This window comes from Rattus norvegicus, chromosome 2 (genome assembly GCF_036323735.1).
Source record: "Rattus norvegicus strain BN/NHsdMcwi chromosome 2, GRCr8, whole genome shotgun sequence".
Lineage (NCBI taxonomy): Eukaryota > Metazoa > Chordata > Mammalia > Rodentia > Muridae > Rattus > Rattus norvegicus.
In genome coordinates, this window is record NC_086020.1 from 60,127,606 (window position 1) to 60,142,210 (window position 14,605).

The 14,605-nt window shown below is 41.7% G+C and overlaps 1 protein-coding gene across 2 annotated transcripts in view; it reads left to right on the top strand.

Moving 5' to 3' along the window:
• Positions 1 to 14,605, top strand: part of Capsl (calcyphosine-like) — a 30,531-nt gene that overhangs the window by 5,444 nt on the left and 10,482 nt on the right. For both annotated transcript variants that reach the window (NM_001106417.1, XM_008760763.4), the window contains exons 2-4: positions 10,984 to 11,120; positions 13,293 to 13,470; positions 14,094 to 14,303. In NM_001106417.1, coding sequence (NP_001099887.1) covers positions 10,984 to 11,120; positions 13,293 to 13,470; positions 14,094 to 14,303 — 525 coding nt within the window. The remainder of the gene's footprint in view (positions 1 to 10,983; positions 11,121 to 13,292; positions 13,471 to 14,093; positions 14,304 to 14,605) is intronic.

The window sequence follows — 14,605 nt, forward strand, 5'->3', positions numbered from 1 at the left end:
ATGAGATTCCCTTTATTCCTGATAGTCTGGGAAGATTTTCCCATATGTCCTAGGCACTCAGCATCTGCTTCTCCTTCTGGTCTGAGAATAATTGCTCCCCATCTTTGTATTTTGCACAATCTAAAGGCAGAAGAATAAACTTTCCTAAGCACTGCACTTTAGAAGGTGTACTCTGAGATCAAGGCAGTCCTCAGTTGGGGAGGATGTGGCAATGTGTCACTCCCTTGGGAAATGTCTCCTCTGTGGCTACAACGTGGGTTGTCAGGAGGAAGGCCAATCTCCTCCAGGAGCCTTGGCGTTACCTGATTTGCTAGGCATGGTTTGTTCAAATTTTTGTCCTAGATTTTATATATTCTGTGGAGGTTACAAGGACTCTTTGTTGACAAGACAGTATTTTCTAAAAAGTAATGTGTAACTACACACACACACACACACACACACACACACACACACACACACACTATATATATATATATATTATTTATATATATTTAAAATCTTGTCTTGCTCTTAAACCCTTGTACATTCATTTTCCTATTTTGTAAAATGAGGCTAACTATGTTTCCACTACTGAATGCAATTGTAAGTTGAAACTGCTAAGAATTATTATCAGGATCTACTTTATACCAAAATAACCTCCTCTTTTCCTCCTCTTCTTTTTCTATTAATTTATTTCAACCCGGGACATGACGAGAGTCTAGCATGCTTCTGGAGTACAGAGGAACACTTGTCCTTTTCCTTTCACCATGTGGGTTCCAGATTGAACTCAGGTTGCCCGTCTTGGTGGCAAGCATGTAGCCACCTCACTGGCCTCCGATAAAAACAAAACAAAACAAGACAAACAAAAGAACAGCGCTGTTTAGAATAGACTGGTTATGAATAATCTGCAAAACACAGTTCAGCCACAGCAGGTGACCTTGATGTAGTTTATATGCTAAATAATGTTTCCTGTTGCTATTATTTTGATCTTTGACAGATCATTTCTTCATAAGCCCAACAATAAACAGTCACATTTTACCTTTGTAGGCCCAGCAGGAAGGTAGACACAGGTCCTATATAAACACATCTGTGCACTGATTTCCAATAAATCCTCAGTTACAGAAGCAGGTGGCGGGCCAGATATGGTGTCCAAGCTTTGTATATTCTTGAGTGAAGACCATTTTTGGTTATGTTTGTGTGAACCCAGAGTATCTTGTTATAGGTTGATCGAGATTCACCATGGCCATGAATACATTTTTAACAAATAAGAGTACTTATCAAATAATGGGCAAGACCATGGACACTGTCCAGGAACATGCTGGAAATTCCAGATGCTCGGAATATAGCTCTGGCATGTAGTACAGGGTTTATAAAGGAAAAATATCACACACACACACACACACACACACACACACACACACACTTACAAGGCTTTTGGAGGTCAAATTAGCTCGTATCCTACAGTGTCTACTTTTACAACAGACATTATACAGATGCCTCAGTTATCTCCAGTAAGCAGGCAGTATTTAATAGCAGAAATAGCAGTTAGTTCCCGGGACCCATTGTCTGGCAAGAACAATAGAGGCAGTACAATTTATGACCATGGGCAATTTCTTAAGATTAGCTCAACTATTCTGGGGAAGTCATCTATCTTAGATCAGTTCACGGACGGGGGCCTTTCACAAACCATCAGCTTACAAGCTGAAGCAAATTTCTCATGAATTCTTTCAGTACAAATCGTGAACATGTTATTCACTATCACAATCTCAGTTTTAGAACGTGGACCAGTATATAGTTTGAAGAAACAGTGGTTGGAAAGTGTGATGCCATTGCTGTGGTAAATTCTGAATTTGGTCTTCTTCATGTAGGTCCTCCACATGCCTGTACAAACCTCAGATTTGTAGGACACTGGTTCTGAACCTTCCTAATGCTGTGACCCTTTAATACGATTCCTCTTGTTGTGGTGACCCCAACCATAAAATTATTTCATTGTTAATTTATAATTATAATTGTGTTATGTTTTGAACAGGAATGCGATATCTGATATACAGGATACCTGATATGTGATCTATGGGGTCGTGACCCAGAGGTTGAGAACCACTGCTGTAGGCAGTGTCGAGGAAATAAGCTCTTCTAGAGTGGCAATAGTCTAACTTTCTGAAATAGCTGCTTCTTCTGCCAGCAGTGGCAGAAACTGTGGGCTGCCAGTTCACTCCCAAGGCTCCTTTGTATGAACAGAAACTTGGGGTCTGGCTTAGATGGCAGTGTCTCTTGATCTTTCCTGCTGCTTGGAGTGTCCCGCCTGGTGTTGCTTCTGTTATTATGGACTTTTAGAAATGAGTATAGAAGTGACTAGGATCTTGGGACTACGGTGACTGTTTGGACCATTTCCAAACTTTTGTACATGAAAGGAGATCAAAGTCTTACTCCTGGCAATGCGTAGTGGCCATGCTAGCAATCCATCCAGATATACCATCCCCACCAATGTTGCACTATGACATCAGATTTCTATCTTCTAATACTTTTCCATTTTCTCAAAGTGTCAATTAAGGTTACCAAAACCTCATTGGATTTGTGGATGTTTATATATTTAATCTTATGTAGACAAATGGTTCCCAGATAAACACTGTACATGATTACCCAAGTGCCTTAGTGTTTTAGGTGAGTAATGGCTACAAAGACACAAAGGCTAACTGGGGTTGTAACTCTTCCTGTATTTGAAAATGTTGAGGAAAATCTTTGTCCTTGAAGTGGATTAGAACCCACTGCCTGAGACTAAGCCTTCACAGCTCTGGAAAAAAATGTTGCTTGCTTGTTCACATTAGCATAGTATTGAAACCAGGGAGCTTGGAAACATTATCTTTATTTTTTCCTTTTTCTAGGCTTTATCGATCTATTTTAGTGTCTTGTGTACAAATCTGGCTACATCTGTGCTCACTTTGTTTCTTTATGAGTTTTCATCTGGAAGACTGATTAGATTCAGAATAGGTGGTAAGTTCTGTTCTGATCAAAACCCCAGAGACTCAAAGTCAGTCCACGAGGAGAGAGAGATGGTAGAGGAACAACAATGAGGATGTTCTCCACTTATTTCCTCACCACTGCCTGGCTGTCCCAAGGGAACTCAGTGTGACACAATCTAAATGCAATCTCTGTGTTTGACTAAGTCTGGATTTTCCCTTCCCATTTAAGTTATAGGAACCCTTAAATGGCATGATGAGTACATTTCTCTCTCTCTCTCTCTCTCTCTCTCTCTCTCTCTCTCTCTCTCTCTGTCAAAAGTCTTAAAGAGGCTAATATCTAACAAGTAACATTCTGTTGAGAGAAGAGGTTTATAATGGAGCAGTACCCCTAACACTACCCCTGCCACAGGCTAATTCTTAGAGCAGCTCATCATCATACTCTGTAGAGTTTTACCCAGATCACAATAAATATCTAGAATCAACTTAAACAAAATCATTGTGGGAATATGTATTTGCCAGTTATGTCAAACAAGAATACTTTGGGTGTAAATATCAGAAGACCTGATCATCAACAGATTAAACAAACAATTTAAATCATGCCACAGTACCCTGGAGTCAGGTAGTTGTGGGCATTGGTGAAACAGCTCTATGGTATTAGTGTTCTAAGGTGTTATAGATATGAGCCCCCAACTATACCCTCAGGAATATGTAGAAGCTGCTATGGCAAGACATCATAATCTAAATCAAGACAGAAGAGAGGCAAACAGAGAGAAGAGATATTTCAGAGTCTCCCACATTCTCATTTAGATCTCACTGGCTAGAACTTGTTCCTAAGGCCATTCATTGGAAAGTGCAGTATATGAGAGAAAGAGGGACATGGAGTGATGGTGAATCAGTTTTCAGTGTCCAAAAAATCAGCAGTATTCAAAATGAAGAGGTGAAACTTTCCCTACAAATGCAAAGGCCATTAAGTGCTTCCTACATTGCTACTGAGTAGCACAGACTAGATATTCAATAAGCATGTTGAATGCAGGATGAAAACCAGGGTGAGACAAGGGAGGTGCATGGCACAAGTGTTAAGGAGATAGATAATTATTATCTCTCTTCTTAATGGTGGACAAATGCTGGGTTAATTTTTGTGGTCTTGAAAATAGAGTGACTCCTTACACATTGTGCTCCAGGCCCTGTGTGCTCCTTTAACATGGTCCCCTGTCCTTGCATTAGGAGTACAAAGCCCAGTTGAATGAATAAAAAGAAATATCAAAAAATGAAGTCATGAAGTAGATATTTTATAATGATGATTGTGCTGGCTAGTTTTGTGTCTAGTTAACACAAGCTAGAGTCCTTTTGGAAGAAGAAAGCTCAGTTGAGAAAACGCACTCACTTGATTGGCCTGTGAGCAAGGACTTGGTGAATTTTCTTGATTGATGGTGATGTGGGAGGGACCAGATTACTGTGGGCAGTGTCACCCTTGAGCTGGTAGTCCGAGGTGCTATATGAAAGCAGGCTGAGCAAGTCAGTGAGCAGCACTCCCCCATGGTCTCTGCATCAGTTCCTGCCTCCAGGCTCCTGACCTGTTTGAATTTCTGCCCTGACTTCCCTCAGTGATGGGCTGTGCTATGGATTGTAAGATGAAAAAAAATTCCCATTGCTTTGGCCATGGGTTCTCTCATAGCAACAGAGACCCTAAGACAATGATACCTTAAGAAATACCTTTCAAATATGTTCCATCACAAACATAAGGATTAGTACTTAATTTTCACCCTAGTATTAATAGAAAGAGTAAAGGATAGACTTCTGAAGAATATAGGGTTCATGGCACCATTGCATTGAAAGGACAGAGAGGGTCTCACCAGTCACTAAACTAGAACTCTAGGGGATAAATTTATTTCTTTATAAATTATGCAGTCTGTGGTATTTTATTAGGGGGGAAGAGGAGGGAAAGAGAGAGGAAGAGACCAGGAGCATATTTAAGGAACCCTATAGAATAGAACTTAGAGCAAGCATTGGGCCTAGTCAGTCAGAAGGAGAGATGCCTTTAAACTGTTATCTCTGACCTCAGCTTGAGCAATTTACTAAACCTGAGACCGTATCAGAGTAACTGAAAAGACAAACTTGTACTGAGAAGCCAGCCTGCCGCTGTGTGGAATGGATGGGCAGGCTGTAGACACCCAGAGGGCAGTCCACTGCCATGCTATGTAGCAAGGGGGAGTGGAAGACATTCAGATACTAGCCCACCCCCATAAGGCTCAGGTGGCATTAGACACCCAGAGGGCCATCACCCACCTGCCTCTCCACAGTGGGAGCCACTATGATATACAAGTATGTAGTGGAGGGATGGGACATGTAGTGGCTGGTTTTGCGTGTCAACTAGACACAAGCTGGTGGTATCACAGAGAAAGGAGCCTCCATTGAGACCCAGCTCTAAGGTATTTTCTCAATTAGTGATGAAAGTGGGACGGCTCAGCCCATTGTGGGTGGTACCATTCCTGGGCTGGTGGTCAATAAGAAAGCAAGCTGAGCAAGCCAGGGGAAGCAAGCCAGTAAGCAGTATCCCTCCATGGTTTCTGCATCAGCTCCTGCCTCCAAGTTCCTACCTTGTGTGAGTTCCTGTCCTGACTTCCTTTGGTGATGAATAGCAATGTGGAAGTATTGTTTTGTGCAGGAATACAAACCCTGACTAAAATGCAGGCTTTCCCATTTCTCCCATGAGGTAAAACTTGCTTTCTTCCCCAAAATAACTTCAAGCCCTTCTGTCTTTATCAGTAGTCACTTGCTTTGTAGATTGCTTTCCTACTCTATTCTTTTCATACAGAGCAATGTTTTAAAGCTGTGGAACGATTACAGTAATTCTATGTCTTTTGTTTTTGAAATAGTCTAATGTGATGGAGTGGATGCTCAACAACTACAGAAATGCCTAAAATGGCACTTACGGGGCTGGGCTCCTGCGATTGCCACCCACTAGGGTGATTTTCTTGCATCGTACATTCCCTGGGCCTCAGGACACTAGGCAGTAGGGGGGTAAAGGAAGACTGGAAGAAACCAAATAAGACTGGGTCTATCACTGTGGTGCACACCCAGGAGTGAAAGCTTTTTCTCCTCGATATACATTCCCAGGTCCCACCCCTCTGCTCTGTCTTCTGTTGAATAAGTCTCCGTTGAATAAGTTTGCCCTCTACCTTCTGCATCTTCACAGATTGACTCCTTTCTCTTAATTTTATTTGAGGAGGCCAACACTGCTTCAGTTCCCTTGACCTCTTGTTAAGGGAACCAAGGGCAGGATTTCATTTTTGAGGCTATAGAAAGACATCTTTTTGGTGTTAGTAATAAACTGGATGTGGAAGAATTTGGTGTTTTACGCTGTGTGGGCAAATATAGTAGAGAGAGCTCTTCAGTGACTGTGTCTATTACTGTGTTTATAAGTTCTTTGTTAGGTAGAGGGGGAGAGGAGGGAGGGATGCCAAGGACCAGCCTCAGCTTGGAGAAGGGTTCTGGGAGAACAAATGACTCAAAGTCAAATAGTGGGTGGAAGCTGGTGGCCTATGCTCTGCTTGAGACAGCTTTTCAGCTTGCTTTCCCTCTGATCTGGAGATCTCTAGAGAGCTCTCTATGTTCTGCTTGAGACAGTTCTCCAAGCAGCTCTCTCTTGCTCTTCTAAAAAATGTCTTTGGGTAGCACATTTCTTCCAGATCAGAATTTACACATCAATCCAGTCATTTACTCCAGGTTCCCTTTTGATTATTCAGTGAATCAGCACCCTGTGGCTCCAGCCCCTTAATTCTTAGAAGGTAGCAAGCACACTTTTTTTTTTAACATTGCAAAAGTATTCAGGGATCTGCCTGCCTTTGTAAACTTACTTTGTCCTGAAATTCTGATTGCTACCACACCTGGGCCTAAATTAGCTCTGTCCCAGGCTGACTTTGAACTTAGGAATCTGCCTGCATTTGTATCTTTCTGACAAGCTGGTTCATAGTGCCGCTGCTGCTTCTGTTCTTCTAGATCTGTGAGGCCCCTAATTTTTTTATTTCATCCTTATATTTTTACATAATTGAGGAACTATTTCAAATAATATATATTAAGTGCTGTCCTGAAGGTCCCAGTGTTTAACCATTTGCTGAGACATTAGCCATACCTTTGTCTCCTGGACTCACACTGTCTCTAATTTTCATTAAGTCACTAACATTAACATGGAGGACATTCCTTGGAGGAGTGTGAAAATACTTACAACAGTATACAAACAAGCTCTTGACAGCCATAGACACTGTGGAGGCCCAAGCCCTTTGTCCCTGTCCCAGGGGAAGGAACAATGTCATTCTGTCCTCACCAAGGCCATGCAGATCAGCAGAGGGGGGAGGGAGGGAGGGGTAATTCACTTTGCAGCCACCAGGTAGCACTAAGACAACCCAAAGTAGTGGAGGAGAGCAGGTGGGGCCTTAGTGAATCTTTATTCCGTACCAGTTAGCCTAAACAGAACCTTTAAGAAAGGAAAGAAGGAAAGAAGGAAGGAAGGAAGGAAGGAAGGAAGGAAGGAAGGAAGGAAGGAAGGAAGGAAAATTAATGCAGAGCAGACCTGATAAATATGTATGAGAACACTTTGGAAAAGAACAACTAATAAGAATCATGAAGTTTAAATAAAAGAAAGAATCTGAGGTATAGAAAAAGTCACATGTCTACCTTCATAAGAAGGAAAATAGTACAGATAAAAGAAAGACATACTTGTCTCTATTTTATCATCTATCTATCTATCTATCTATCTATCTATCTATCTATCCATCCATCTATCCATTTGTCCATCTGTCTATTTATCTGTATGTTTAAAAATTACCTTATGGTACATATCACTCTTTTCTCCCAATAGTCAAATTTATCTTTATTGTATAAAAAGAAAGGAAAAAGAAGAAGAAATGTTCTTAGAAGCAGATCCCTGCATCTTCAACTTTCCACATCCCATCTGGCAAGAATGCTGGAAATCCAGGCTGAGAACTCTGTCAGGGTCAGTCATCTGTACAAAAGAGCAGTGTTGTGAGGCAGCCTGCTCGGGACTGGTGCATGAGGTTTCTTTGAGGCTGGCTATTCCACTCAGCCTCGGTCCCAGATCTCCCAGTCATTGCTTTCTGTTGCTCTGTGGATGTCCATTGCCATTGTGGTTATGACTGGGTGACAATAGGGAGAGGCAGAGGCAGCCAACAGCTCTGGAACCCTAGCCTCCTTACCCCTCAAACCCCAAGTTTAGTCACTTGCCATTTTAAATGAATCCATCACTGTTCACAGGGTCCAAGCAGCATATTGGATGCAACAGGCTCATCCTGGCCACATACTATGTCTTCTGTACCTTCTCTACACTGTACCCACAGGGTTTTCTACGTCACTGTTCTTTGTAACCACTGTGGTCCACCTCTATCTCACAGTCTCGTCCTAAGCTCTCTTTGAATGGGTACCAGTTACCTGGCTGGTTTTATTCTTCTCCACATCTCTCCTTCCAAAACTTCCTTTTAATCTCCACCAGTCTCCCATGGTTCACCAGTTAAGACCACTTGCTGCACTTCCCCACGACCCAAGTTCAAATCTCATGTCAGACAGCTCACACCTGCCCATAATCAGCTTCAGATAATCCAGCTCTCTCTTTTGTCTTCCTTGTGACATACATGTACACACACACACACACACACACACACACCAGACACAAATACACACACAAATTAAATAAAAATAAACATTGGCCAACTTATGTCATTGACTCTTTTGCTTTGGCCAAAGTGTGTGGTATAGCAGTTGTCCAAAATATGTACTGCTCTGCCTTGTTGGACCCTCACAGCTCTAGCCTCGATAATATTTACCTTTTATTATGAGTAAAATGTAGGCATTGTTTCCTTTCTGATGTCTCAGAAAGTTCTTATGCTGAGCTGTGATAGCCGTGTCCTCCTTGTTGAAATGAACTGTAGCTCAGCAGTGGACCTAGAGGGGGATTCTAGGCTCTGAAGGCCGTCTGTGTCCTATATTGACCCAAACCTCGCAAACTGGGCAGGCGTAATGAATCTCTCAGACATTTGTTGAAGGCATGGACGGAACTGTGGCTCTGACAAGGGTACTGTACATATGATGAGCCAACACATGGTGGTGCTGTGGCTACAGGCATCAGTAGGCCAACTCCAACCTAACAAATTATATTGTGCTCAAAAAAGGGGTCTTTTGGATTCTTTAATGGGGGCTGTGATGTCAGTGACATCATGTTATCATATCCAGAGGCTGCGTGTGTCATTGAAATCTCGAATTTCTGAGTGTGTGCTGCCTTTCTTTATCAGAAGTACTACTGTATCCTGCCTTCCTCTCAAACCCCAGGTCCTGAAAACTTTTTTGTTCTGTTCTGCTTTAATACTAGACCTCAGCATTCAAACCAAGAGTCTATGCTATTCAAGAGCTTGATTCTTTCAGGTTTCCCTCCTACCTTCTGTTCTGACAAGGCAAATTGAAGAGAGGACATGACAAAAACATACTGTGTTTGTTGATAAATCATAGAGAAGGAATATGGAAACTTCAAATATGTGATTAGCTGTAATTTTCCCCCTGAATTTATCAAATCATATTCAGAGATATCAGCTTACATCTTCCCTGGTAGAATTGGCCTCAGTTGGCAGAAGTGAGTAGAGCCGGATTCCCAGTATCTGGTCTTCCCAAACTCAGCTTTTATTTGCATAAGAAAGGGCCAGAAAAACCCACTTTGAATTTCTCACATATTGTTACATATGGTGGAGGAGAAAGAACCCTGCTAGGACTCAAAAGCCCAGTGTCTACTGTTTGAGAGGACTTACAGGAGAGTTATTTTACCAATCTGTACTTTGGTTCCTGCTCTGGTTTTATTATGCACCCGCCATTCGTGTGTTAGAAGCTTAATTCTAAAGTTTATATGCTAATGGAAGTTTTGAGTAGGAGCTTTGAGATAAAATTAAGGTTAAAGGAAGTCCACAGGTAGGGTCTTCATGATTGCTACTGTACAGCGTGACAAAAGAGAAAGGGACCCTGGAGTTAGCATGCTTCTGCTGCTATGGTAAGTGATGCCCTCTGAGTCATGATGCAGTCAGGTGCTGCAGCAGATCCTGGTGCTGTGTGCTCCCTGGTCTCTACTGTCATAAGCAGTAGACAATGGAGGCTTTGGGGGTAAACTCATAGTCACCAGAAATGGGATTAAAGAGGTAAAACCAGAGCTCAGGTCTTTAGGCTTTTGGTCTTGGACTCTTTCCACTGAAATAAGAGCTCCAAGAACTAAGTCAGGACCGCCCAGGTTATGTTCTTCTACTTCTGAATATTTACTACACAAAACACAAACAGATGAAGGGCTGTGTGTGTGTTTGTGTGTGTGTGTGTGTGTGTGTGTGTGTGTGTGTGAGAGAGAGAGAGAGAGAGCACTCTGCCTTGTTAGAGTTTATGAATTACTGCTAAGCATCATTAACACTCAAATTGAGAAGCCCAGTGAAAACAGAAGTAACAGAAGTTAGCATTTAATCCAAGTTAGAGAATATTAAATGAAGAGTCAAAGGCATATGGAGCATTATAAATAAAAAGAATATGTAGCACATACAATTTGCTCAAATAAATGAATGCTGAGAAATTCACTGTTAACTAATGGTCCAGGATAAATGATTTCTGGCACTTCCATATATATGCACATCCTGATTTGTTTAAACTTAGCTTCCTTAGCAGCTTCTGAACTCTCTTATGTCCCTTTATCTGGCCTCTTTCCCTTCTCTATAAGGATCTATTTGTATGGAGGAAGGAAGGCTTTGGAAGGGTCAAAGCATATTGGGAAATGGCTGTGTATTTAGTTATTGTGCACAGTGAAGAGAGCAGGTGTCCTTGAAACTTAATAAGTTGCAAATGAGCCATGCACACAATGGGCAGAGTTAAAAATGGCAAATTCTAGGAAGCTTGAAGTTATTCCCTGAAGGCTAGTAGACAGAAAGCTGTAAATTTCCCTTTGTCAACTGCCCAGCCAGAGGTAGGCAGTAGAGTGTAAACTCCACTAACGTGCTGTGTATTTTCCTCTTAGATGGCAGGGACAGCACGACATGACCGAGAGATGGCAATCCAGTCCAAGAAAAAGCTCTCCACAACCACTGATCCTATTGAGAGACTGCGATTGCAATGCCTGGCCAGGGGTTCTGCAGGCATCAAAGGACTTGGCAGGTAGTATGTTGTCTTAGTTATGTGTCTCTATTGCAGTAACAAGACATTATGACCAAGGCAACTTTTACAAGAAAACATTTAGTTTGGGACATGTGGTTCTAGAGGGTGAGTCAATGACCATCATGGTAGAGAGGATGGCAGCAGGCAGGCAGGCAGGCAGGCAGGCAGGCAGGCATGGCACTACAGTAGTAGCTGAGAACTCACACTTGGTCCACAAACAGAAAAGAAGGAGGGAGGGAGGAAGGGAGGGAAGGAGTGAGAGGGGGAGGAGAAAGGAGAGAGAGGGGGAGAGGGGAAGAAGGGGAGGGGAGGGGGAAGAGAGGGAGAAGGAGATGGAGATGGAGAGGGACGGAGGGAAGGCAGGAGGGAGGGAGGGAAGGAGGGAAGTGCTCTTAACCTCAGAGCCATCTCTCCACCCCAGCCCACTTCTTATAGAAGGAACATTTATTCATTAACTCATCTAGTTGAAGACTATTAGTAGGGTTGTTGCTACATAGTAAGCTTATCACAATGTAAAACAGATGGCTCATAACCCATGTTCAAGTCTGTATGGTGTGCTTAGGCAATATTCAAAGTGTTCTTTCTGTTTTTTAAAATATATGCAATGCAAAGGAGTAAGAAACTGAAAATTTATTTATTTTTTTATGTTTTGCATTGCCGTTCTGTGTAGATGATCACATTATGGCATTTTAAACATAAACATATTCATCATCCATTTTTCTATTCCTTGCTGGTCTACTTTCTCCTCACCGTCAGGCATCAGCTTCTTTGTCATTTGCATCTGAGTCCCTCATGGCAGGACTAGCAAAGAGAAAGCTGTAAGTTGTAACTTAGAAGTTGCATATTATTTTAGATTTAACTAGAACTAAGGGATCAACAATGTAGACTTTTATTGAAAAGTGAGACCCGGAGCGGTAATAAGTTACATTCAAGTTTACTTAGCTGGTGTTAATGTGGAGATAGAAGACAAGCTCATTTTTTGAAATCCTAAACGATAATTCTGTCTCTTATGAGTGAAAAACATGATTCTTGGGGCTTGGGCTATGGTGGGAAAGAAGAGAAAGGGTGGGAAAGAGTAAGATTATAACTGTGCTATGAAACTCATAGAAAGACCATAAGAACCACAAGATTAATGAGAAGATATATCATCTTCCATAACAGTAGCAAGTACCATGTATATGGGATGTTTAGATTCCAATGTGTTTCTAAGTAGAGGCTTCCTAAGGACAAAGTAGCATCCATCAGTTTATGTGGTCAGTGCCCATAAGGTAGAGAAATTAGAAGCCTTATTTGTGCTCAATATTAGGTTCTAAAGATTTTTGCCAAGATTAATATGGTAAACTATGATTCAATTGCTTGTCTACATTTTTTCTTTTTTTCCATTTCTTTATGTAGAAGACAAGGAAACTATGGGTTTATTAGCAAACATGAATTTCTGTAAAGGTTATTTATATTAGTAGCTGGTCATTATTATAACAAGCCTATGAGGAGAAAAAGTTCATTTTGGCTGATGGTTTCTGAGGCTTCAGTCTAGGATCACTGAACATTATGACTTTGGGCCTATGGCAAGGCAGGGCCTCAGCCCAGGACACAGACAGTAGGGGTAAAGCTGCCTCTTTTTGGTGGCTGAGAGGCAAAGCACACACACACACACACACACACACACACACACACACACACACACCAAAACAAACAAACAAAACAAAACAGAAAACTAGGCAGGGTCCAGACAGGGTCCAGGTTAGCTATGTCCCTTGCAAAGGCATGACTGCCATCATCTGACCTCCTTCCACGAGGCCTCTGCAGACATCACTAACCTCCAACTGCACACGGCCCCCAACAGCCAAGCCTTCACACCTTGGAGCTTCAGGAGACAGAAAAGATCCGAACTATTGTCGGTGCCACACACTTAGAATCAAACAGTGTAAGTGTTGCTTTCTCTGTGCATTTGTATGTCCATGCACACATGTGCTTGAAGGTTTGCTTTCCAGTATGAAGTGCCAAGGAAAACCTCAATGCTTGACTATGAGGCTGAAGAGGAAAACGTAAAACTTCTGTGTTGTACTTCAAAGACAAAGAGGGGCGGTTCACTCTTTGCATCTTCACACACATCGTTTTTGTATTTTTATCTATTTTTTTGCTATTATTTTTGTATCATATTGTTATCTTCAGAGTGTTTCGGATTATGGATGACAATAACAACCGAACCCTTGATTTCAAAGAATTTCTGAAAGGCTTAAATGATTACGCGGTGGTCATGGAAAAAGAGGAGGCAGAAGAACTTTTCCGGAGATTCGACAGAGATGGAAATGGAACAATAGACTTCAATGAGTTTCTTGTCATGTTAAGAGTAAGTGTGAATCTCGGTGAGGATTCAGCATTGCTAGTGTAGCAGAAGCCAGGGGCCTTGAACCAGACTGATCACTCATTGAATATTTGTAAGTGAAGGAAATTTGGACAAATGGGTATATTGTGGGACATATTGTGACAGACCATAGCTTCCGAGATGTGATGGTTGTTGTTTCTTATTCATTTGCTTGTTTTAATTTCTGGTTTCTTTTGAGGGGGGAAGTTGCAAGGACAGAGGGCACATATGAAGAGACAGGGAGAGGAGTGGGATTGGGGTGCGTGATGTGAAATTCACAGAATCAATAAAAAGTTGAGGAAAAAAAGAGTAAGTGTGGTCCCCAACCCTACTCCCATGGATCAGTATTTTCTGCTGAGGAGTTTGGCTTTCTTATGCCTCGGGTTAGCTACTCCAAGGCTTTGTTTCCTGAACTTGCTAGTACATCTCAGAGGGTGTGGGCAGAAGACTGTGAAGCAGTTGAGGCACTTTATGAAACATCTCACTGAGTGGTGTGTGAGCAATTTCACATCAGTGAGGGGAATAAGTAATACCATCTGCTACAGAAGAGATTCATTTGCATGTGTATTTCTCCATGTTTTCTTCTTTTTTTTCTTAAATTTATCTAGCCCCCAATGTCCAGAGCCAGAAAAGAGGTAATCATGAAAGCTTTTAGAAAGTTAGACAAAACAGGAGATGGGGTTATAACCATCGAAGACCTTCGTGAAGTTTATAACGCGAAACACCATCCAAAGTATCAAAATGGGGAATGGACGGAGGAACAAGTCTTCAGGAAGTTTCTGGATAACTTTGACTCACCCTATGATAAAGATGGGTTGGTAAGTGAAAAAGATGAATCCAAATGCAATTTATCTACCCGAATTAAAATTGTAAACGAGAAATAGGTTCCGAGCCTTACAAAGCTCAACCCGTTGACACCATAACTGTTACAAATAGAAGAAAACATTTCTTTGGGGCTATATGAATGGTTGAAGACTAAAGGGATAAAATATTCATTTCAAATGGGTGATGAGACAGCAGTCTCATCTTGGTAGTGGATCCATGAGCTACTAATTACTTATCATGGAAAATGTGTTGTTTTAAACACCAGCTCATCTCATTGTTACCGTATTCCCCATGT